This window comes from Papaver somniferum, chromosome 1, assembly GCF_003573695.1.
Source record: "Papaver somniferum cultivar HN1 chromosome 1, ASM357369v1, whole genome shotgun sequence".
NCBI classification, from domain to species: domain Eukaryota; kingdom Viridiplantae; phylum Streptophyta; class Magnoliopsida; order Ranunculales; family Papaveraceae; genus Papaver; species Papaver somniferum.
The window spans coordinates 231255771-231281946 of record NC_039358.1 but is presented as its reverse complement, the minus strand read 5'-3'; the positions used below and the strand labels follow the sequence as shown (position 1 = coordinate 231281946).

Here is a 26176-nt window from a genome sequence, read left to right as displayed (position 1 = left end):
ATCTACACCTGTAGTCGAAAAGACAGGCTTGTTTTAAGGCTTCTATCTTTGAAAAGAAGGCAGTTTAGGGGTGATGAACCCAAATTGCCTTTTATTGTCTTATGATTCTTCTTTCATTTCATATTTGGTAGAAGATTTCGTCTTCTACCATCCCAAAGTTTTATTCCTCGCTATCAATATTTTTCATAAATATCATATTTTAATTGAAGATTCATTCTTTCCATTGCATTATCTGGATCTTGATCTTCATATCAGTTTCTTTGTCGAATATTTCTCTTCAATTTTTAACTTTAAGATTCATTTTACGCAATTGATTTGTGCTTTTCTTCAAGAAATTGTTGGTTCTTTTAAAAAATTTCTTTAGGATTTATGATTGAGACTTTTCTTGATTCTTCAGTGCCGAAATCTACAAGAAGATATTTTGATGCTAAGATCAATAACAACAATGGTGGTTATAAATTAATTCTTCGAATCAAGATCCTTAACAAATTCCATATTTCTTTTACTAATATCACCAACAAAAAATAGATCTTCGAAGTTAGACCCTTTATATTAATTGTCTGCTTTAGAAGGATCGTTTTGAGTCAATTCGCATCTCGACTGATTTATTTGAGTATGTAGTAAGTGCAAAGAATGCTTGGTAAGAAAAATCGACGTGCATTTGACTGTTAGAGGTGAATCTTTACGACCTAGTCACTGGCATTAGAGTGTCGCATCGTGGAGTTTTGGCATGCGCGACGTCGAGGTGAATTTTCCCGGTACGTCACACTCCGAGGTCGAACGATAAGTTATGAGAAATTAACTGAAACACAAAGAGAGATACACAAGAAAATAATCGGCTGAATTATGCCTGCTGATTTTGGATAGCTTCGGTATCAAAAAATCCTCGTTATTGAGATCAAATAACCGGTAGAAATGAGAAAATCGATACCAGTCGCTATAAGTATTGGGTATACAAAAAGTTATATTTTGATCTAAAAATCGTCTGACGATTAAGGGAATCAAGCCTACCAATTATGAACGTTGTGAGTATAATAAAAAATTATATTTTGGAGGGCGCCAAATAATCAACTTAATGTAGCGAACAAGCTTGCCAATTGTGGAATATTTTTCGGCATTTATTGAGTTTGTTGTTTAATCCTAAATCAAAGAAACTTAGTCTCATTAGGATTCTAACATTTAGATTTCGTGAGATCTGTATAAGATCCCTTTATACTTTTAAAAGGAGTAAATATACTCTACAAGAAAAACAATGATCTTGGCCTTTATTGTATATTTTCCATTCCACGATGAACTAATCCCTCGTATTGGCTATGGATGTAACAGGAAGTCATGAACATGTTATCATATTAATGAATTATTTTTTTTTGTTCACTCTCTTACATATCGTTCAAGTGTTGTCATGCATAACAATTATTTAATCGTGAACATATGATATGATTGGTAATTCAATATATTTATGTAGCACATTAAATATCTTAATAAATTTTTCATAGCTAGACAGAATTCCTATTAGGTCATTTTATTAGGAACCCTAATTAAAATAAAAATAGTAATTTTTGATTATTTAGGATCGTGAAGGAAGTCACAAGTAAAGATTGCCTAGGTTGAATATTCCACGATAACCGTGATGTACTACCTACTAATAACTCGTCTCGCGGACCTTAAAGATTGCCTCAAGTTGAATATCTTAGCGATAAGCACTAGGTTATTTGGTATAGAACAATTCATGTATTAGCGATTGCAGTATTTGTTGACACTAGAAGGCGTAACGAAGTATTACACCGAGTGAGGGTATTTTAACGGTGTTGCCAACATGAGAAAGTGAGTGATGGTATTGATGCTTGATTGAGTAACATGTGTGGTAATCTAAGATGAATTCCTTAACCGACTTTCTCCTCTGATAATTTCTTAATTTTTAGCTTTAGTCTTTAGATTAAGTTTTTTTTTTTTTTAAAAATTCCCCATAGTTACTCCAATTTTCAATTACAATTAACAACTATACCTCTCCTGGATCAAATTTGTTCTTATTGTTATACTCTTATTTATAATAAATTTTTGAAAAGAACTTAAGATAATTTTACTTGGATTAATTTGAGAACCTCTAGAGAAAAAAAAATTTACACAAAGGAAGACACTGAGAATTATTCTTCATCAGCTTCATAGCATCCTTACCTTTTTCATATGTGTCTTTAATAAAATAAATAGTTGAATCCTGGGTTTTGCTATGTCATCCATTATTACTAAGTCCAATATATGTGTGCCCTAAATATCCCGACCAGCATAATTTTAATTTGCAGCGGCGTTAGTGTCTGCTTATACAACGACTAAAGTCCCAATTACTTCAATGGATTTCAAGAATATCTCAGAAATGTTTTCACCCGTTTTCTCTATTGCTGGGGCATCATGTGCGCTAATAAAAAAAAAAACATCTGATACTAGTATTTATTATCGAATCATTCTTCACGTTAGACTCACCATCAAAGATGATGGAAACTCTATGAGTCTGCCCGTCATTTACTAGAGGATTTAATACTTTGTTTACCAAGGCTTGCACTGTGCTTCTTGTATTGAAAAGAAGTTCTGACATTTTCACAAGAAGAGACTTATACCTCTTTTGGTATATTATTGATGAAAGGCCCATTTTTGTCTTGAACGGAGATCTAAGGACATTAAAAGGAATTATATGGTATGGTACAAATTTATCGATCATGACGACTCATCATGTCGTCCTGGTCCGAATTTATAGACCATGATGGATTTTTGTGAAAATGTTGAATATCATTGATTTAATGAAAAGTTGTTATGGTCGATATTCGATACTTGACAAATTTTTCATGAAAATATGGTTAAAAAAATAATTCGGAAAACAAATCATGGGCTACTTTTGCCAATTTTGAGATAAAATTGGACTCCTACAATTTCTCGTTATAATCGTCATCTCTTTAAATTTTAATCATGATGACTCTTTTAAATTTTTGATTAGAAAGTAACCAAGAAAAGTCGTCACAGTTCAAATTTACCGTTCTGGTATAAATTTATCGATCATGACGACTCATTTAAATCGTCATGGTCTAAATTTTTATACCATGACGATTTTGTCATGAAAATATTTCATATTTTTGACCTAATGAAATTCGGTATCTTGACGACTTTTACAGGGGTGTATTAGATCAGGATTAATATGGATAAAAACATATATTAGTTTACCTGAATCTAGTGGATTGATAATGTTTTTGAAAAGAATCTTATAAATTCTCATAGAGATATAATTTTAGACTATAATGGATTGAATTAGGATTACCTAGATCAAAGCGGATTGTCAAATCGTAATATAGTTGAGAAAAACAAGGTCATCATGTTTCCCTTTCAAAAAAAAAAAGAAAACATTCATAAGTTGAGGTGGGTGGTGCATGTAGTGTTCGTAGAGGGTGGTGGTGGTTGATAGTTGTTATTGCTAGTGGGCATTTTTGGTTGTTGTTGGTATTGGTGCTGATTAGTTATATGCATTATCTTCTAGGTATCCCTTTATTTTCGGATAATAGCATATGTATCTCCGTAATAAAGACTTTTTTTTTGAGACCATGTTCTGCATTGTGCGAATGAGGTAGGTCTCAAATATCGGCATGATCTTGTTTGTGACACCATTGCAGACATGTGTTTCCGTTTTAGGGTTCCGGCGAGGAAGGAAGTTGTGTTGGGCTTCATGTCCAATGAGGGGAGTGGCTTGCGCCCAACGGATATTTTGTTTATAGATCGGGATAACGGTCGTGATGTGTGTTTGAATGTTACCGGGGTTTCGTCGTTCATTGGTGGAGGAATTCGTACTTTTCAACCTGGTTTAGTTTTGAGCAATGCGATTTCTCACAAAAATAAGAAATATACGGGTAAATGTTTGGCTCAAGGTTACGATTTTGGCGCCTTGGTTTTTTCGACACTTTGGAGATCCGGGGATGGTCTGATTGATTTATTAAGAAGATTACATAATTTCCTGTCTAGGTTCAATGTTAATGCTAAGAAATGTAATTTCTTTTTCCACAAATTAGTCATTGTTATTTAAAAAAGAATTGGAGCTTAGCTAGTTATTAGGGTTCCTTCCAGTTTCTTGTAACTTGTTTATCGGATTGGTTTTCTATTGAATAAATATTTATTGGATTGGGCCCTCTCTTTTTTTTTCTTTGCCTTTTCAATTAATGATCCTAAAAAGTTTTGCGGGGAAAAAAAAAAGAAGGAGAAATTGGAAAATTAAAAAATACTCCCTCCGTTACTTTTTAATAGGCTGATTTGGTTTTTAGAGAAAATTAAGGAAATTAAGTGAAGTAATCATTGAAAGTGGTCCTCACGACACTTGTCAATAAAAGAAGTGAAGTGAAGTGGTCCTCATGACACTTGTCAATAAAAGAAGTGAAGTGGAATGGTCCCCCATGACACTTGTCATCAAAAGAAGTGAACTGCAAGTGGTCCCAAAAAATTAAAGTAACATTTGACTTTCCCAATTTAGAAACTGGCCTATTTTTTTGAAATTTTTATTTATAGAAACTGGCCTATTAAAAAGTAACGGAGGGAGTAAAGTAAAAGGATAAAAATGATCGAGAGTGAACTTTACTACTGCCAGTCTGCTATCTCGTAGCATTTTCCTAGGAAGATGAATAAAAGTCAGTCATAGTTCTCCTTGACTGGAAATTTCCACCGAGGAAAGAAGAAATAACAGTCAATTCAAGAAGAAATCAATGAAATTTCTTCATTTGGAGAGATTGGACCTTCTCAACGCTACAGGTAATTAAGGTATCTTGGATTCTTGGTTCCCGTTGCTTTCATTTCTTGGAACTCCTTTCGTCCTTATCTAAGTTATCTTTTACGGAAATTCTTGACAATTTCTTGATTATCATTTCATTCAATGAATTCGATTTCCTTTAAGAATTAAGGAATTTCTTTTGGGTGACACAAAAATGGGTTTGATTTTTCTGAAGTTAAACTGTTCACCAGAATTCCTCACTGAACTTTTCTGAAGTTATGTAACAAAAATGGGTTTGATTTACTTAAAATATTAAAGCATGTAAAAATTCATTAAAATTATACAGATAGATAATGGCAAAGACAGATTATTACAGATAGATAGATAGATATAATGGACTTCTTCTCAGTTGGAAGGATCAACATCAATTGATAATAACCAAGTAAACAAGAATAGTTAATGCGATTTGAACAAAGAAAAGTATCATTGAAAGTCGTATAGTATCTCTGGCTTTGATTGAGTATTTTATTACAATTTACATGTTAATTCAATTTCTTTATAACCACAGTTTTTGGTCTTTGAGAAAAACTCATTTCAATTCAACTGCCTTCTCCCACGACTCGTTTCTTTTAATTTTAAAGCAGAAGAACAACTCCTGAAAGTTTCTCATCTACCTTTCCTGGGTATGTTTCGTTATTGTTCTCAATTTTCTTGATAGATTTTGTCAATTTTGTTTTGTTGAACCATTTGCATATCCAATTTTGTGGTTTGTACTATAATTTCGTAAAACTCTTGTTTGTACTATAATTGCATCATTCTATTTGAATGCTTTGGCTTCTTCTTGACTTCATTTTGCTTTGTTTTCCCTTGTTAGATGATTATATATGGTTGAGTTATTAGTTGGTTTGCTACTTTGCTTAGAGTTGTAAGATTTTGAAGGGTACTGCTTTACCGGCCATTTGGCATAATTTTCTTCTGTCAGAACTCAGAAAAAATGATTCAGCGGCATAACGAATCATGGAACTATTTTCCTGCGATTCATTTTTGCCTAAAATTTTCTCTAACTTCTGGCATATCAGTTTAATTGACCAATTTATGTGGTGGAGTATCTGTAACATAGTCGTTCTTTTTCCCTTTGGTCTTATGGAAAAGAAAATCATACATGTATCATCACAATCCTTGTATTCTAAATCAGTCATAACTGTTGGTTGACATGGAGTCTGTATTTTTTATATCAGAAACAACAGAAAATGGGTAATCTATTGTGTTGTGTACAAGTTGACCAGTCGAAAGTTGCTATTAAGGAAAGATTCGGCAAGTTTGAGGAAGTTCTTGACCCAGGATGTCATTGCCTACCATGGTTTCTTGGTAGTCAAATTGCTGGTCATCTCACCCTAAGGGTTCAACAGTTGGATGTCAAATGCGAGACTAAGACAAAGGTATGGAAATATCTTGAGCGCATCTAGTCAGTTGATAAGTTTCAGTATTCTGCTTTTTCATGTTTATTAGCCGTATTTATGTGGACATTCTTGACAATTTCATGAATTTAGAACTGAATTATTGAATCCATATTGACAATCAACCTTTATAACGGGATCATTGTAGTAGTTAGATGAACTCTAAAAGTGATTTTTTCTTGCAGGATAATGTATTTGTCAATGTTGTTGCATCTATACAATATCGAGCTTTAGCAGAGAAGGCAAGTGATGCATTCTACAAACTGAGCAATACGAGGGGCCAAATCCAAGCCTATGTTTTTGACGGTATGAACCCACAAGCTCTAATTGTACTGATGATATGTGAAATTAACATCTTACTGAATTTAAAGTTTAATCTTTATATGTATCGTAAAGAGAATTGGTTAATGAATTATTTCAGTAATCAGAGCTAGTGTTCCAAAGCTCATTTTGGATGATGTTTTCGAGCAAAAGAACGATATTGCTAGAGCAGTTGAAGAAGAACTTGAAAAGGTATAATTCATTTCTAATGGACAACTTGTTAGTCGCAGTGAAAGGCTGCATTTTCATTTGTTGAACATCGGTGACAACGTTGGCATTATGTTGTTTAACAGGCTATGTCTGCTTACGGATATGAGATTGTTCAAACACTCATTGTTGATATAGAACCAGATGTGAATGTGAAGCGGGCAATGAATGAAATCAATGCTGGTATGATTCTGTTAATTCTTATTAACCATGTTAATATTAGAAGAGAAGATAATTATTAACGTGATGTCATCAAATTTGGTTTCAGCTGCAAGGCTACGGTTGGCAGCCACAGACAAGGCAGAGGCTGAGAAGATTTTACAGATTAAGAGAGCAGAGGGTGAGGCTGAATCTAAATACCTCGCTGGACTGGGTATTGCTCGGCAACGTCAAGCCATTGTTGATGGTCTCAGAGACAGCGTAGTAGGGTTCTCAACTAATGTTCCTGGGACCTCTGCGAAGGACGTTATGGACATGGTTCTAGTAACACAATACTTCGACACAATGAAAGAAATCGGTGCGCACTCTAAATCTTCTGCAGTGTTTATCCCTCATGGGCCTGGTGCTGTTCGTGACGTGGTAACTCAGATTCGTGACGGCCTACTTCAGGGATCTTCTGCTCACATTCCATAAAGGGATGATTTAGTCTCCGGCCAGCTCTAGTCTCATTCACCCCAAACTGCAGCAACCAAAGGGATACCTCCTTTTTTTAGTGCTCAATTGTAGGTGTGTGTATATTCATGTTTCCATTCATCACCACTTTGCTTTTTGTTGCATTTGCATATGTTATGTTTGCCCTTTGGGATTAATATAGTGTGACCAATTGTTTTGTATATGGAAGGATGGTGAGTATCACGATACGATCACTTGAACCGCCTGGTGTTGCTCACCCTGGTGGGTGATTAGGTGCACCATGTTTTCGCAGAGTATGGGTCCATCCAGGTTGTTTAAGTAATGATGTAACATCGGAAGGGATAGACCCCTCCTTTTTGTGGCACTGACCTTATTGTCCGACACTCGTCTTGGCTGTCTACCACAAGAGGAGAAATAAAAGAGACCTCCACTACACTGAAATATCTGCACAAATGAGTAGTCCTTTGTCTCACTGTATGTTGCTTTTTAGCGTCTGACAGGATTCCTATTTCATGGGCTTAAAACAAAACATGGCACAAAGTTAGGCCCTTGCTTTCCCTAAGTGGGTCAACCATGGGTTGGGATCCAATATTTTTTGTCTTTTTACTTTGTCAGAGGATCCAATCCAAAATGCCTTCTCAACCAACATGGAATACGGTGTTATGGCCGGCCGTTATGCATTCTGATAGCCGGGAACACGACACTACGCGGTTTCCATCATATGCTAATTCCGTTTAGAGAAAAAAGTGATTTCCAAAATAGGTCAGAACAGATTACTTTTTTTTTTTCCTTTTTCTTAAACAAAGGATTATCAAAGTTATTCCCGAGGGTTATTGCATTTAATTGTGGATTTTTTTATGGTTGAAGTGTGGTTGGATATGGAAACTGTAATCTTCGTGCAATTTGATAACCCTATGAAGCGGCCTGTCATGATTCAAACTATATGTCATACTAATTTAAAAAGCTGTGTCAGCAGCCATGCCTTATCCGAATCCATGGAGAGAAATGGGAAAAGGATTAAAGAGTATTTTAATTATGATTGGGTTGTTGTTGATTGTTTATTACTAAGCAGGTTTAAGGTCACCAACACCAACTCCCTCTATATGTGCTAATGGAATTTTGAGTGAGTGGCGAGTTTTCCGTATCGAAAACGACAATACACGAGAATCGTGCCTAAACTATTCAAACATTGATTCTTAGGTTCGAATCCAAAGTGGATAAGATTCTGACGCCAGTTTTATTATTTCCTTGTGTACACTGCCACCACCGGTAACAGAATCTGGCAGCAACCTATTTTGTAATCATTCACTTTGGTGGTTGTGTGGTAGCGGTTAGTTGTTGTATGATGTTATTTGCTCCCATTTGACATGACATGCATCCTGAATTGATTGTGGTGTACCTAAATTAACTGGGGTATATCTAATGAGACAAAATCCAAGACATTTTTAAGTAAAAAAAACCATTTCTTAACCTTGTATTTTCTAAATGGCTAATATGTCCTTGTTTAATTAACACTAAAAATTATGATTAGATTAATTAATTGAGTTTAAATTGATTGAATAGATTAAAACTTATGAATTTAAGTTATGAAATTTTGTTTTTGATTGAACTTTTGTGGGATGATTTCTGATGATTTTTTTTTTTTTTTGAGAATATCTCTTGCAACAAAAATGAAGCACACAACCGAAACACTTCTAAAAAGGGGATTGCAAATCTGTTGTACGAAATCATATTCAAAATCAAAGAAGAAATCCACACTTTCAGTTCTGAAAGTATAAAGGTCGGCAAGGTCGACGAATGAAGATCATGCCGAACATTTCAGGCCGACAAGGTCGACGAATGAAGAAAGTGCCGACTTAGTATGGCCGGCAAGGTATACGATTGAAGAAGATGTCGGCTGTAATATTTTTTGACACACAGGAGACTGCTATAAATGCATAGGTAGTCGGCATGGTATTGATTTATTACCTTGCCGGTTTTTTGTAGTCGCCATTATTAACTTTCTTACCTTGCCGGCCAAACTGTAGTAAACTTATAACCATGCCGACTTTGGTTATCCCTCAAAAATAAAAATTGAATTCTAATAGATGCAATTCACGTGATTCATGCAATTTTGGTTACTACATTGATTGAAACATAAAATACAACTCCTTGTCGACGGAAAAACGAATGTACTTAGCATGTGCATCAAGCTTTTGAACCCCTAGGCGATCCTAGTGGACGAGTTATAGTCTCGTGAGGGTTTACATAGAGATCTACCCACAAATCCTATACAAAAACTTCTAAAGCCATCAATCTTCCTCCTCCCAAGACGATACAACATCCAAGTAGTCCGGGTTATCCTCCGAGATTCTTTCTGCCAAGAAGTGATAGCTTGCATCGAACGCGAATGCTTCCCCCTTTTCCTCCAAGTAGCGCGCTTTCACGACTTCATGCTACAAAAACACAAAAACAAACTTACATTTGTTAGTGGTGTTTCATTTGAAGATAAAACAACATGGGTTACGTTAAAAAAAACTACAAAATTTCTTTACAAATTGTGCAATGGACAAGGTGAAGGGGCGAGTGTTAAAAATCCGAGGTTGGAGAGCTAAAAAAGAAAGTATCGCGTTTTCGATGACTAGGTGCCTCTCATGGACTTGTTGAACACTTCTTGAATTAGGATTCCCAAACTCTTGGCTAAATTTGTTATGTATCCTAGCCCAAAAGGTTGTGGAATCCACCCTTTCGGAGGATTGACGTCTAAGTCGTTTTTCCACATACCAAGCTTTGGTGATTGCCAAATCTTCATTAGAATCAAATGAAGCCATTGTTATATGTAGAGAGCTATTGGGTGAGTTGGATGGAGTGTATGATGATATGAGCTTTGGAGAGTATATGCAAATAGTTGTGTGTTGTTTTGTGGAGATAAGTAGTGTATTTATAGGATGCTTCCCAAATTTGGTCGTTATAGTGCATAAGTACAAGTCAATCAATGCAATTGTACTTGCAAAAAATTTGAATTTTAAAACTGCCGGCACGGTTTGTTTTTCCCATTTCCCAGTTTGTTACCATGTCGGCCTTATGATGATTTTAGGCATCAGGAGAACATTTTCTTCTGTCTATCCGTCGGAACTGTATTTGGTCATTAGCATGCCGGTTACGATACGACCGGCAGGGTAGAAATTTTCTTACCATACCGACCTTATGACTTTTCGGCATCAGGAGTTTATGCAATTTTCTATTTAACCGTCAGAATGGTATTTGGTCACTAGAGTGCCGGCTGTTAAGTGGTCGGCAAGGAACATAATTTTAACCATGCCGACTTTATGATGATTTTAGGCATCAGGAGAAGGTATTTGGTGCAACACATAGCCGACAGGGTTGATAATATAATACCCTGCTGGCTTCTTAACAGTCGGCTAGGTTTTGATCTGATTACCCTGCCGACCCTGGTATGCAAATAATTTATGGTGTCAAGACCGGCAGTCTGACAGTTCAAAACCTTGCCGGCCCTGGTGTGGTCGGCACTGTAACTTAAAAAAATCATGCTGGCATAAGTATTGAAACTTTACATAGCTATACAAACCATTCATTCAACAACTAGAAATCTAACACTTGTTGTCCAAAATACGAAAACATGTCCCATAAGAGCAGTTCCTATGGTAATGTTCAAACTCAAAATTTTGTTGAGCCACGTGGATGGTAAAACGCGTTTCTCCACTATGGTAAAGCAGGGCAAAATGAACAGATTTGGTTTTCTAGGGCCCCACTAGTATTTCTTTTTAGTATAAAATGTTTTGTAAAATAAAGATGAAAAATAAAATATAATATTTAAGTGAGATAAAATAGAATGAAGTGAGATAAAATAAGGTTAAAATGTAGTAAAATAATCAGGTATTGTACTTGGCGTCAATCCAAGAGTCGCGGGCGTCAATCCAAGTGTCGCTGGCGTTTTTTGCATGAACGCGCGTCATTTCTTCTGACGCCAGAGTTAGTAGGGATGGCGCGCGTCTGGTATTCCGACTCGATGTTCAAATGAACAGATCTGTTCATTTGAACATCCATTTTTTGTGTTTGTTCATTCCATAGTGGGAGCAAAATGAACAAACTCCAAGTTTGTTCATTCCATATGAATTGCCCTAAACCTTAAAAAAAAAAAAATTGTCCAACCGTTAACCTTAACATTTGTCCAACACTACATAAAGAAATAAACTAGAGACTGCATTCATTCACGACCACGACCCCATTTATGAACACCACCACGACCACTACGAGCCCTCTTTTTGTCAGCATTCATCTTGACTTGTGCTTCCCTCCTTACTTTTTCTTCCCTCTTTATTTCAGCATCAGCTTGCTTGAACAATTCATGGGAATCCTCATTGTCAATATTGCAAGCATAGTCAATGTGCTTGCTTTGCTCTTCAATCGACAAAGGATCTCCCCTGTCTTTCGCGTAACACAACACCTTCACAAAGGTCTTCAACTGCTCCTTCTATTTTCAATTAAACAACAAAAAATTAATAGAATGATTCGATAATGTAATCTTAAAACAGTAAGAGCAACTCTAAAATAGTTATAAAGAATTTAAGACTTGTTGCTGGGTCTTTCGATGCCATCTTCTTGATACGAGCCAGTTCTTCAGTAGTCGGTTTCCTAATCACAGTAGGACGAGCCCAACCCAAGTACCACGTCATGTATTTCTCACTAGCTTCATTACCTTTGGTCACCTCGTCCAAAAGACTCACACCGATGATACGGCTACGTCTATCGTCCCAATGTTGTTGATTTGGCGGTGGATCGTAAGCGACGTTAATAGTTTTTTGGTACGTGGAGCAGTTAGCCTTTAACACAGTAAAGAACGGATTATCTTCATCAAAATGATCGTTCTTCTTGGACGTAACCCAATTGTCGCATTACCCAATGTGGATCGCACATTGAATATCCACCATCCGCAGTCATTAAGGGTCCATAGTATAATGCAACTTCATCTCTCCTTTGGATTAAACCTTGATTTTTAGCATCTCGATACGGATCAAATAACACATCATCCGCAGTCAATTTGTCGATGGCGATTCGGAGTTTGATAAGATTTTGTGGCATTTCCTTATCTTGAGTACCCTTAAAACTGTACCTTTGTGCTCTTGGCTTATCAACCGCAACATTCACATCCACTTTGATGTAGGAGTTGGCTTTCACCAAAGAAGGGAAGTGCTCATATATCCAAACCTATGAAAACACAAAGTTTTGTAAGAATCTTATCTTACGAGAATTTTGCAAATATAAATGATTTAGACAATAAAATTACCTGGAAGAGACATATGTTTCCGTTAACTTGCGCAGTGAGTGCCCTAGAACCCTTTGTCAACTCATTGTTCAAGAAGGAGACCACCGCAGTACCCCAAGAATACTCACACATCTTATCTAAGGGATCCAATAGTTGCATATAACTGGCTTAGAGTTTACAACTAAGCTGACGCGGTAGCATTGGTCGCACCGGGTTCACCCTTTGTTCCTTATCAAAGATTTTCTTGGTCCCATATAATGTGTCCCTCAACTGCTTCAGATTAAACTTCTTGGTTAGACGACCTTCTTTCTTCTCAAGCATAGACTCCGTCTCAATCTGATTCCAACCGAGCAATTTCTGGCTCAATTTGTAAATATCCTTGAAAGAAAAATCATCATCGAAGCCCTCACTGACTGCTTTTCCCTCAACCTCGAGGCCTAGAATTTGATGAGCATCATCGGGAGTTATCGACATCTCACTGAGTGGGAATAACATTGTATCAGTCTCTCCGTAGAACCTCTCACAGAATGCAGATACGACAACTCTATCATGCTTAATATTCGAACTCTCCACCGCAGGCCACAACCCGGAGTTCTTGACAATCACTTTCACCTCCTCACATTCATCCTGAAAATCCCAAGTCTTAGTCACTGAACATGAAGCGTGGCGCCTCATGAGACGGATGTCATGCTTGTGATCCTAAATACCAAAAAAATAAAATGAAAGAAATACAAACACTTGACACAAATTTAAGATAGATACACAATTGAATAAAAAACAAAGAAGGATTGAGATTACTTACGATAGTATTATGGATCGTACATGCCCATGAGTCTTTGTATCCAAAAAGAACATTTCCACCATATCTTGGGGTCCCCCTTGGAAGCTCACCTTTTTTCAGTGTAACCATCAAGTGAGGGGGAGGCATGTGGGAATCAGCTGGTTTAGTGATCACCCTCTTCTTTTTTCCGGTTTCAGTTGAAGTTGAAGCTTCGGTTTGTTGAACATTAGCTTGACTTTGTTCTCCATCGCGTCTTCTTCTTCTTGTTCCTCTGCCTCTTCAACAATTTCATCTTCGATTTCCTTATCTTTATCTCCATCATCATCATCATCATCATTACCTCCTCCAACATTAGGAATTTCTTCATCACCATCATCATCATCATTGTTACCTCCTCCAGTATCCAGAGTGCTTTCATCAACATCATCATCATCATCACCTCTTCTACCAGATGGAATTGATTGGTGTTCATCTGGAGTCTCGTCTGAATCACTGGGTTCCGATGGTGGTTCAGAATCATTCGGTACACGGATCTTGAGCGTTCCCGGCACAACGTATGCCCCTCGATGTGTTGAAGTCAAGAGTTTTTCACCAACACGAGGAGGTCTTGAAGGAGGACTAAGAGCTTTCAGAGCTTTTTTATTTGCCTTTTGCAACCTGAACAAGAACGATTAAGAAACAGAATTATAAGTCGCCAGGGTCGACAAATATAACCAATCCGACGGAACAATGGCCGGAAGGGTCGACTAAAACATATATGCCGGCTAAACTATAGCCGGCAGGGTATCATTCAAATAACCTGCCGACTTATAACAAATATGAACACAGGAGATACAAGGATTTTCCACATTACAGGTCGGCAAGGTCCATTACCCATACATTGCCGGCTAACAAACAGTCGGCATGGTTTTATCCAAATACCATTCCGTTTTTAAAATTCAAGGCATCAAGAACCAATATTTTCAAAACAAGTAGTAGCCGGCAGGGTAAAAATTATAACACGCCAGCTTCATTAAACAAAAACCTCCGCCGGCAAGGTTGTAGGTTGAATAACTTGCCGACCTTGTAGAAGCAGTTACAGATATTCAACAGCCGGCAAGATATTCAACCTAAGAGCTTGTCGTCCAAACCCTAACTATGAAAAGCCGGCAAAGTCATAGAACAAACACCTTGCCGGCAAAATAGCTACAAATTCAAGCATTCTATTTTTCTGACCTAATTTGACATGCAAACATGAAATTGAAGTATTGGAGTGAGTTTAAATAGGCCCTTACTTTCTTAATCGTACCATTTTTTCGTTTTGAGCGGGTTCAATTTCTTCTTCTGCAACCATTTTTTCTTCACTTTTTGGTGAACTAGTTTTGCAATTCCGGGGTTGTATTGATTGGGTTTTCTATTAGCGTCTTTCATACGACTTGCCCTAGGTCTTGGCGGATCCATTGATGAAGATTAATCGGAGTTTTCGAATCGATGAGTTTTGCTGGTAGTTGTGGAGGAGAAGAAGAAGAAAAGAAGAAGAAGATGAAAGGAAAAGACTAAACTGATTTAGGACATTAGGATTATATAGGATAAGGGTAGTTTTGTAACTTACCCATTAGGAGTTCCCCTGCAACCCTTAAAAAGAGTCCCTTTAAAATTGAGTATACCCAATTAATCTGGGTATATCCCAATCAAGCCAGGATATGCATCCACATATATTTAAAATGTTAGATTTATTAGGTGAATATCACGATATAAGAGTGAAAACAATATACAAATTTGGAAATTCAACAGTTGACACTCACCTCACAGGCTAAGGATCGAAATTCGATTCTACCTAATGGTCACTCACTCTGGCACAGTGAGTACTTTAGGTTGGTCACCATGGAAAGGTCTATAGTCTTGAATCTTGATTTGCACCAGGGATTTATAGTCTTGAATCTTGATTTGCACCAGGGATTAGTTAGATGTTCCAAGAGACATGGATATCAACCAAAAAAAAAAAACTTTGATTTTCTAGTAATATTAAGCGCCACTAGGCCAGTCCCAGTTTGATCATTCTTTAGCATATATATATATTATCGGGTTAATTATTCTTATGACTCTAGAAAATATGGATCTTACTCTTTTGGTCCCGGGATCATGGAAATAATTATGCAAATTATTCTCTTAGTCCTAAAACAATTGTGAATATTTCCTGCACACATTCTAACTGTGCATATTTCCGGCACGGATTCTAGTTGTGGATATTTTCTACATAACTTCATATCAATGTGTTTGTTCATCTTTAAACAACGGTTTTATAAACTTATTTAATGTACATATTATAGTATAAACCATTATGAAAGGTTAATTAACATTGTGGATAATAGGTGCACACTAGAAAAACACTATGTATAATAGATGCACACCAAAAAAAGTCGTGGATAATATATGCACATTAAAAAAAATACTTTGGACAATAGTTGTACTTTAAAAAAATTCTGAGAATATTATCTACACACAAATAAGAAAAATAAATAAAAATCATTTAAAGAATAAAAATTTCTAAAAATACGAATAATTTGATATTTGTATTTACGCTCGTTGGATTGGTCTCTCAAAAACCTTTCTAAATATATAAAATTTGTCAAATTCCTACATATGGTTTGTGAGATATGTTATATCGTAGTTGGTTTGACAATCATACCCTTAAAGAATAGAGTTTGTGTCAAATTTTAACATCATTTAACATCTTTATTCATATGACCCTCTTTCTTTTTTAAGGGTCATTTCAATAAAATAGGTTAAAGAATTTTTAAATAGGACTTAAGCCCAAGGCTATAGGAGTAAGAACCCAAAATTGGTTAAAAAAGATCAAAATCAACAATTCCTGGGTGAAAAAGACATGTAAAATTTGATACTGTTCAAATGGACGAGAATGTAAATTTAGTCAGGATGTAAACAGTTTCATCCTACACAGTTTCAAATAATTTTTTTTATTTTTAATTTACATCAGGATGCATCCAGTTTCATCCTCGCTTTTTTTTAAGTTTAAGCCAGGATGAATTCAGTTTCATTCTTGCTATTTTTTTTGGTGTCCATTTCACTCATACTAATTTTCCCTCGTCCATTAGAATCATGTTTAAAAATATTTGGACAAATGACCCATTTCCCGGGATAACAAAACAGTGAGAGGGGCCAAACACTAAGTTCCCACTATCTTGTTAGTTGTCCACAGAGTTAGCTACCGGAATCTTGGCACGGAATAGAATGTGTGACCGGCAGGTGCCCTATTGGGACAACGACCTATAGGACACTGCCACGTGGTACTTGTAATGGATGAGGGATGGTACAGTTACCGCTAGTCTACTGCCCCTGGCTAGCTAGGGTTTGGATATAACTTTAGAATGAAGTTAGGGGGCGGTGGTGGTGCGTAGGTTAAGCTTTTTTCTCCTCGTAAAAAGTCCTTACCACGCATGTGTTGGAAAGAGACAGACGTTCAGACACACACTAGAGTGAGAGGCTGGGTGACTATATCTACACCTTAACGTAACGATAAGGGTAACACTAGCTAGAAGGGCAACCAAATGACGCCAATATCTTACTCTATTTTAGTTGCACAAGTAGGGAAATGCGACCACTTAGGCCAGTTCCTGTGGCTGCAAAAAAAAAAAAAAAATCATTTAGTATATCAGGTGTCCTGGTAAATTATGTGGGCCGTTATAGGATTATGGTTTACCGATAAACTTCCTATCTGTGGTGTCTTAGCTCGTTGGAAAGTCAGTCGCCAACAATTCTTTCTATTTCACCTATAAATAAGCGATCCTGAAACTTCATTTTTACGACAAATTTTTCTCAATTTTAAAGTTCTCCCAAAGAATTTCAAATGGTAGAATTTCACAAACAAATTGATTCTGCAACAACTTGATTTTTCTAGAGTAGTATTTGAATTTGTTGTTAATAAGATGTGTGATAGTTATAAAGAAATTTAAAAAGCGAAGTACTAGTCACAAAAACAAAGAGTCTTTGTTCATGAATGCATTGATTGGAAATCATGTGAAAAATGAAGAAGGAAAACTACGTAAAAAAGATTGTCCAAAATTTTTATTATTAGAGTTTTTATATTATCTAGATTATATCTTACAAAATGGCGCAATCACTGAGGTTTATATCTAGTAAAAGACGCACTTGTTAGTGAAATTAAGAATTTGACTCACAAATAGTGCAAGAAATAAGGTTGAAAATTAAATTTATATTCTTAATTCATATTTACATTTAATTAAAACATAAATTTTACTAATGAATGAAGAAAACAAATTAAAGCTTACCTCTAGACTTGAGTACTCTTAAAAAAAATCTAGACTTAAGTTGAAAATTAAGAAATTAAAAAATAAACTTGAATATATCTCGGCAACACTCTTAAAATCTCATAACAAATTCCATATCGGAAGTCTTTATCGTTGATTTGCAGCCATTTCGTCCGACATCTTTGTTCAAGGTCCGTCAGTCTTTTACCATTCCTCATGTTTCGATCCGCTTACATTACCAAAGCAACACAAGAATTAACTTCCCTATTGATTATATTTAAGCGACCTCATCACGATTGTGGAAGTTCATTATTTCTTCTTGAAATTTGATAAATATGTATTCCTAAAATGGTGTGGCTTGGAGTGCACCAACAATAGGACGTTGAGTAAAAGAAATATAAATCCTGCAAATACATTCATCTTCAGTATAATAAATTTTACATTTTATTCTTATGTTTCGATCCGCTTGCATTACCAAAGCAACAAAAGAATTAACTTCCTTACATTGAAGTGACCACTCAACACGCTTGCATCACGATTGTGGAAGTTCATTGTTTCTTCTTGAAATTTGATAAATATGTATTTCTAAAATGGTGTGGCTTGGACTGCACCAACAATAGGATGTTGAGTAGAAGAAACATAATTCCTGCAAATACATTCATCTTCAGTATAATAAATTTTACATTTCACCTTCTTATTTGATTTTGCATATTAACACCTCTTCATCGACATGTTTTTTTTCTATGAACTCAGCCTTGGTCAAAGTTTTGAAAAATTAGAAGAGTTTTTTTTTTTTGCGTGTGAAAGATTAGAAGAGTTATGGAAATTATGGAAGAGGTGTGAGTTAAAATGAGTTTGGAATTGAACATTTATATGGGATGAAATAGTGACTGTCGAATAATGAAACACATAGTGACAACCATAGTGTCGAGCAATAAAATTTATATCACTGGCGCTATATGCTAACCGACGAGCGCTCTAGAGACCATCGAATGATGGAGACTCTATCACTCGTTAGTCAGTCTTTTGCACCTGGCCAAATGATATATTTATCACTTTGACATTCCTATAGTGGGTGCAAAAGTGGTAAACTATGCTATTTGGTATGTGTACAAGAACCACCCTTATGACAAAGAAGAATACTACAAATATGGCATCTCTATTACTTTTTTCTATAAATTCTCGTAAATATCGTCCGACGCAAAAAAAGATACTTTTATGGATCTGCCTAAATATAAATAAAATTTATGTATTTTTCGATGTTAGGAGTCTCGGCCAAAACTGTTGTATTTGGATCGAAGCAGAGATGCTCTATAGGAATTGTGTTCTCACGGACAAAACTCTTCTCCTCGGGTTTTAGAGTTTTAAGTGAAATTGTATCCGGATCGACCGATACCCATAATATGTGACAGAGGCAAACAGAGACAAGTTGGTACACTGGATTTCACTTGTTTTTTTTATTCCAATGCAAATTTACTTGGTTTTTGAAAAATTTGATTCCTTTTAAAGACAAACGTCAACGATAACATTGATATTTTTGTTATTTAACGAGTTTAAGAATTAAGTTTACAGAAAAGATTTCATTTGGCCCCACTAAAAGAATTTATTGGCTTTGTTATTGTTCACAACATATCTGCGTTACTTCTCTTCACAAATTACTCCTTGTTAATATCTTTTAATTTTATTCCGATCTTCAATCTTAATATTTTTAAAGTCTACATAATTTCTATTTTATGATGATCGAAATTTTATGAGATTTATAAAAAGAAAGGAAAAAAAATCACACTCGTTAGTTTACCACTAGGTTTATGGAAATGAAATGAGCCCAAGTAGCCCATGTGATTTGAGGATGGTGGTAAACATCAGTTGGTCAAAGAGAAAGACCAACTTTAGCTTTGGGGTTTGTCAGAATAGTACAGAGTCTAAAACAGAGTCTTACTGTCTAAAGTGGATTTGTAATAAAAAGTCTGAATTCCCCTCAAACTTCATTCTCTTCTTTTTATCATGTTGTTGTCTGCTGGTTTACTATACTCTCCTTCTCCTTCTCCTTCTTCCTCTTAATCCCCACAGTTCGCCGCCATCTCCACCACCACCGCCACCAAATCCTTCACAAACTGTAAGTCTTCTTTCTCTGTTTCTCTTAATTTCTCACTTTCTATGTCTTTGTAATTCTAATTTTTGTTTCTTTTACTCAATTTGAGCTTAAAACTAGGTTTATTAGGGCATAAAAAAAGTGGGTTTGAGATAATTTCAAGGACAAAAATGTCATTTATGGGAAAAATGATCACTTTCCCAAAAATAAATAAATTGGCTTCTGGGTTTGGTAAAGATTGTTAATTTAGTGGCTTTTTGAAGCAAATTTTGTTAGATTTCCTCGCTGGTTGATGAAATTTTGCAGTTTGGGTACCATATTTACAGAGATTGTTGATTTGTTGAGGGTTTTATAGGGTATTCTCAAGTAAGTCTGTGTTTTAATTTGTGAATTTTGTGTTTTATGGGGTTTTACTCAGAAAAAGTAGTGATTGTTCTGTGCCTGAGTGTTCAGTTGTTGATTTATCTTAATGTTTATTTTCTCGTGTATGTCGGTGTTTATCGTGTTTCTCGAGAATCACCGCTGAATTCTAAATACCAGCTTTCATAGTGTTTCCACATATGATTTGAAATTACCAGTGTTGATTATAACTGACTGACTATACCGCAAAGAAATGTTGTGGAAATTTTGGATATTGCAGTTTATGTAATCTGAAACTGATTTTAAACAGTGTCATATCCTGTCGGTTTTGTTACTGTCTATGTGTTTTGTACTGTTTTCAATGAAGGAGATAGGTTCTGTTGATATTGTTACTTTAATATACTTATCATTCTTTGTTGACCAAATTGGTGAAAGAGACAATAGCTGATTTTCTGAAACGATGATCTAACCCTTTGAGAAGAATTCTTTCTCAAAATTCAATTTATTCTAACATTTATAACCCCATACATCTAAGCATTGACAACATATACGGTTATTGAACAAGTAGAATATCGTAATCAGTGGATGACATTGACAAGTTTCCAAATTTTAGGATGAACTGAATTTTAGTGAGACAATTAGGCTTGACATATATATCGTTGCCCTCATAAATCAGCCATCGGATCTTTATCATCTGGGTGCAGCAGAAAATGTCATATTAAGCATGTCAAAATAACAATGTCAATGGATCCTACCTCTTGATTGATTAATGGTATATGTCTAAATCTACCCGTTCCTCATAATTGATCTTAGTTGCATGAACTGCTTAGTTGAACCATATAATGAGGCATACAGAACCGATGGAACATACATAAACTGTTTAGATTTTCTCGGTGGGCCAGGTGGAATTGCAATGTGAAATTTTTTATGATAACTCTACCAAGCAGCTTCCAAGATTAAATTTGATATGAATAGGGATTCACAAGCAAGGCTGTAAGAATGTTTTAGTATAACTTTACAAGGCGTTAGGGCACTAGGCCATGTTCAACTAATTTAGATCCTACAGAGTGGAGATAATCAAAAGTTAAGGAGTTGTCAATTTCTTTTAATCGAGTCTAAAAGTATGATGTGGTCGAGTTATGTGCCTTTGTCATCAGATGGGAGTAACTGATACATGTGTATTTGTGAATTCTGTACTGAACTCATCTTTGTCTCTGAAAATTTTTATATGTTGTAACCCAAACGCTACACCTGAATTTTTTTTCAAGGATATCTTTCTACTCTCAGAACTCATGCCAATTAAGCAGTAATTATCATGAATTTCTCGGTTCAAATGTACTAGGTTTTATCATGCTCTTGGAGTCTTCATTGATATGTTAGCTTTATCTCAGTTTTTGTTGGATCTGTGGTTGTCTATATCCACAGATTGCATGTCCATGTCAATTCTATCACTATCAAATCATTGTCAATACAATCTCTGCAAGCATGTAGCTATGTGCTCGGGCAACAAATCTTGATTCAGTTTGTTTATGCAATCCTTTTCCCGTTGCTGTCAGGGATTCTACACCATGGAAGATGCTCAATCAGTTGCCACGCTTATAGATTCCACAACAACTAAAATACAACAGCTTCAACAAGCATTTGCAGAGCTTGAAAACCACCGAGCTGTATCCTTAAACCTTAAATGGAAAGAGCTCGAGGCACATTTCCATGGGCTTGAGAGGTCTTTGAAGAGAAGGTTTGATGATTTGGGAGACCAGGAAAAGGAGTTTAAGAACAAGGCATCTGAGGCGCGGGAATTAGTGGAGAAGAAGAAGGCTGCAGTGAAGGCCAAGGAACACGCTTCATTGGAGAAGCTCCAACAGAAGAGAGATGCTGCCCTCTTTGTTATCGGGGATGCTTTTAAGAAATACAAGACGTCATCTGTAAAACCTGTGGTTGTTAAAGTTGAGGATAGCTGTGAGTCTGATTTGACTGTGGAAGAGAAACCCCCTGACATGAAGGTTGCTTCCGTTGATCCAGATGAAGTGAATAAGATTTCCGACAATGAAACTATGGATGTAAAACCTCGTCCCGAGTTGGCCAAGTTATGTGAAGAGATGGACTCTAAAGGGCTTCATAAATATATTTCAGATAACCGCAAGAATCTAGCTACCATTCGTGAGGAAATTCCATTTGCATTAATGATCTCGGCTGACCCTGCTCGTTTGGTGTTGGATTCTCTGGAAGATTTCTACCGCATAGAAGCTCCAACCTCAGATGGGAAGAGAGACTCCGGACTCTTGGGTCTCCGACGAACTTGTATTATGTTGATGGAATGTCTAGCCCAATCTTTAGCTGATACTGGACGGGTTTGTTTCTCCGATGTTATCAATCATGATATTAAGGAACACGCAAAGGCTACTGCTGAGGAGTGGAAACCAAAGTTGGATGACCTCGATGTTGATGCAAGCAGTGGAAACTCATTGGAGGCTCATGCTTTCTTACAACTTCTGGCCACTTTTGATATTGCTAGGGACTTCGACGAGGAAGAAACACTAAAATTAATACCTACAGTTTCTCGTCGCCGTCAGACAGCTGATCTTTGCCGTCTACTAGGTTTGTCACACAAAATGCCAGGTTAGTGAACTACTGTACATCTCTTAACACGTGTGTTTTTACTTTCTGCACATCATTTGTTAAATTTATGTTGTGTCATTGCCCCAACATTTTATAATCTTTCAAGGAAGTACTGACCTTGTTAAATTATCTAACGGAGACTCATCTCAGCCAATAAACATCCACAATCACTATACTGCTTCTTCATTTTTTATCATCTTTGGAAACGATAAACATTTTATACTTGACTAGTTTCTGATAGGGTTTAATGATAAAGTAAGGTTGGATATTTCCCATAAGGTGAAGCGCTGAGCAAGGTTATTGTAGATGGATAATACCTGTTATTTACCAAGGATATTGTGTCTTAGAGAGATGCCATAATTGGGTATTGTTAGAAGTCTTCGTAGTAAATTTTCTGACAGAAGGGTTCCTTGATTTCTCAGGTGTGATTGAAGTCCTGGTAAATACTGGAAGACAAATCGACGCTGTTAACCTGGCTTATGCATTTGAACTTACCGAGCAATTTTCACCTGTAGTATTGCTTAAATCTCACTTAAAAGAAGCACGGAAAGCTTCCTCGCCAACAAAGCCTGGAAACGCATCTCCCACAGCTGAGGTGTGCTTTTACTCATTTCATATGTCGCATTTCATAATGCTTTTAATTCTCACATTTTTATGATGCGATCTTTCTTGTGCCTTGGTAATTGTGCCTCTTGAGCTTAGTTTAGCACTTGCACTGTTTGGGCTAAATTTTTTTCTAAACTCTGCCTCTAGGAATATTTGAAATTCTGTTCTTCTCTTAAAAGCTTCATAAGCTGGGAGTATGTGCCAAGTTAAGAGAAGTTTTAAACAAAGTAGATGCTATTGTGGCTTGCAGAGAGAAGGCTAAATAGTTTTTTCCAAAAATTTATTAAAAGCAAAAGAATAATTACAGAGTTTACATGATAGTCACCCAGAAAAGAGAGCCAACACGACTCTCAAAAACTTGAATGCTAACTGATAATAGGCTTTGTACCGCCATTCTGCAGACTACGTACCTATAAAACTTTCTTTCGGAACTGCTACACTTCCCCCACACTTTTCCACCATGAGATGTCATGGAGATAGTGGTCTAATGTCATATGGTGTGTGTGTGTGTTTGTGGGGGGGGGGGGGGGGGGGGGGGGGGGGTTGTGTGGCTTAAACCACTATCTCCATGACACCTCATGGTGGAAAAGTGTATGGGACATTGGTGGGGGTTAGCTAGCATTTTCGCTTTCCATAACTCCTTCAGCTAGCAAACAGAATGCTGAATGGTGGGTCTATTTATTATGGGTTTTGTTAACCTATGCATGGGTGCATAGGTTAAGAGCACACTAGTTATCAATGCAAATTTGAATTTTCAATACCAATGCAATAGTTGATAATTGTTGAATCTCTTAACCTTTGCATGGGTATAGATTAACATTTGCCATATATTATTTAGGGCAGTAGATTACTATTTTTACCGAGACTAACATTTGGTAACTTGGGTCTTGCTACAATATATATATATATATAATAGTAATTTTCTGGCCTCTTTTCTTCTAGCCATGCAAGGCGATGCCTTACCTTGCCAATGGAAAGAGCCTCACCTCGCCTTAAACCTTGATTCGCACCATACCTGCTAATGCTTCTTGCAAGCTGTATACAATTTTCAGATTCTGTGATTGATAAACATCTAAAATTCACCAGAATTTGTGTTTGCTTTTCAAAACCAATGGGATTCTCGTGGGCTGGAAATGCAAATTAATAACCTACAAAGTTTGACTTATCAGAGTATCTTTCGTATCATAAAAGATCCCACTCAAACGTCAGTTTTGATTTTATTTAAAAGAAGGGTAGCCTTTCTACAATAGAATTTTTTCACCCTGGAGTTTGGTCAAGCGATCAGTTTAGATGGACTACAAACCAACTGCATTTCATTCTGAACTCCTCTATGTCGTGCATGTCTCTGAATTGGTGTGAGCAGAAAGCTTTCTGAATCCTTCACTAGTACGTCAAATCTGTTTTTTGTTTTCTTCTTCTCCTTAAGGCTTCCCGTCAGATGGTTAGTTAGCGCTGCAGCTGTCATGGCTGTTTCTTGCTTGGTGGAACGCTGAATAACTGTAATGTTTCTTGTTTTTGTTTTTTGCGTTATTATAAACAACTGAAATCACGTGAACTTGCTGTTTTTCAGAATGAGGTTAACGACCGGGAACTAACTTCCCTTAAAGCTGTGGTGAAGTGTATTGAAGAACATAAACTCGAGGGGCAATACCCAGTTGACCCTCTTCAGAAGCGGATCTCCCAACTAGAGAAAGCAAAATCTGATAAGAAGAGAGTGGCCGAAGCTGCAAAGCCTCAGCCAAAGAGGCCCCGTGCTAATGGTGGTGGTTTTGCTCCCCGCGTCTCTAACATCAATGAAAAAAGCTTCTATGCTACAGTTCCCGATAGGTATCCTCCCTACAACTACGAAAACATGCACTATGTATATCCAGGACACACCAACAATCATCCCACGCCGCTCTTGGGTGCTGCAGCCTACAACATCCCACCCAACCATGGTAGCTACTTCGGAAATGGGTATGCTTACCAAGCTCCATATCTACACTAAGTAGAAAAAGGTGAAACATGAACTGTATTCTGATACTCCTCTCCTTTTAACTACTAGTCATAATTAACCCTTTTTCCTGCTTTTCTCTGGGTGTTTCAATGTATGAACTAAACAACAAACTGAGTACTTTTAAGTAAAAACAAATTAGAATAAACAAAATGTTTGCATGTGTGATTCAGGTGTTACTGTTAAAATATTTGTTTTACAATAATCCAATTTTGAACTTGTTTTACGCATTGGCTCGACACCTAGTTTGTTTGGACCTGAGTCTGACTCGGCGTCTTGACTCTACCCGAATCAACCTTGAGAGGGTTTGTTTTTTCAATTTTCTGTTGTCTAAGTTGTCTGACTTGATTCATAGATCTGATTTGTAGGTATTCAAGTCAGGTATGGTTTTGTACCTTGTTGGACACAAATCTTAGATTCAGGAAACCATGTAGTTTGAAAATTTTCTTAGTTCAAATGTTCAATTGACCTGTGCAGGTTGTCCACATAGTAAGGGTTGTGAATTGTGAATGTTAAATTGAAAAATGATAGAAGTACTCAAAATTTAGCATGGAAAACAATTTAAAAGTCTGTCAAGTCCTCCACATTTAGAATTGAAGACAATGTAGAAAATCAGTCAGCACCAGAGATTACCTTTCCCTTGCAGGTTGTCCTGGCAGTCCCTGATCTTCACCCTTCACATGGTCCTATATGCTTACTTACCTCCAAATTAACCAAGACTCAATGATCCCCAGTTTACACTCTCAAGGCCGGGGTTGACACCATAATAATATTCATAATGGTACCCTTGAGTTTGTTCACTGGAGACAGTCCAGCGGCAAACTGGTAGAACAACATA

General features: G+C 36.5%; 2 protein-coding genes across 5 annotated transcripts; both read left to right on the top strand.

The window, feature by feature from the left end:
• Window positions 1-4627: 4627 nt before the first annotated feature.
• On the top strand, window positions 4628-7718 carry LOC113318746 (hypersensitive-induced response protein 1-like). 3 transcript variants are annotated; one of them, XM_026566984.1, is made up of 7 exons: window positions 4630-4776; window positions 5304-5418; window positions 5974-6174; window positions 6378-6498; window positions 6614-6705; window positions 6807-6903; window positions 6989-7718. In XM_026566984.1, exons 3-7 carry the CDS (start codon window positions 5986-5988, stop codon window positions 7351-7353), a joined length of 864 nt encoding a protein of 287 aa, XP_026422769.1. In that variant the 5' UTR covers window positions 4630-4776; window positions 5304-5418; window positions 5974-5985; the 3' UTR covers window positions 7354-7718. The 3 variants fall into 3 exon arrangements, with proteins under 3 accessions (XP_026422786.1, XP_026422769.1, XP_026422778.1); XM_026567001.1 differs by lacking the exon at window positions 5304-5418 and having other exon boundaries at window positions 4628-4776; XM_026566993.1 differs by lacking the exon at window positions 5304-5418 and having other exon boundaries at window positions 4632-4785.
• Window positions 7719-19626: 11908 nt separating this feature from the next.
• On the top strand, window positions 19627-25526 carry LOC113318737 (FRIGIDA-like protein 3). Of its 2 annotated transcripts, none has more exons than XM_026566975.1 (4): window positions 19627-19784; window positions 21677-22739; window positions 23162-23334; window positions 24916-25526. In XM_026566975.1, the coding sequence occupies exons 2-4, from the start codon at window positions 21689-21691 to the stop codon at window positions 25330-25332; spliced, it is 1641 nt and encodes a 546-aa protein (XP_026422760.1). In that variant the 5' UTR covers window positions 19627-19784; window positions 21677-21688; the 3' UTR covers window positions 25333-25526. The 2 variants fall into 2 exon arrangements, with proteins under 2 accessions (XP_026422760.1, XP_026422750.1); XM_026566965.1 differs by having other exon boundaries at window positions 19655-19784; window positions 21546-22739.
• Window positions 25527-26176: the final 650 nt, after the last annotated feature.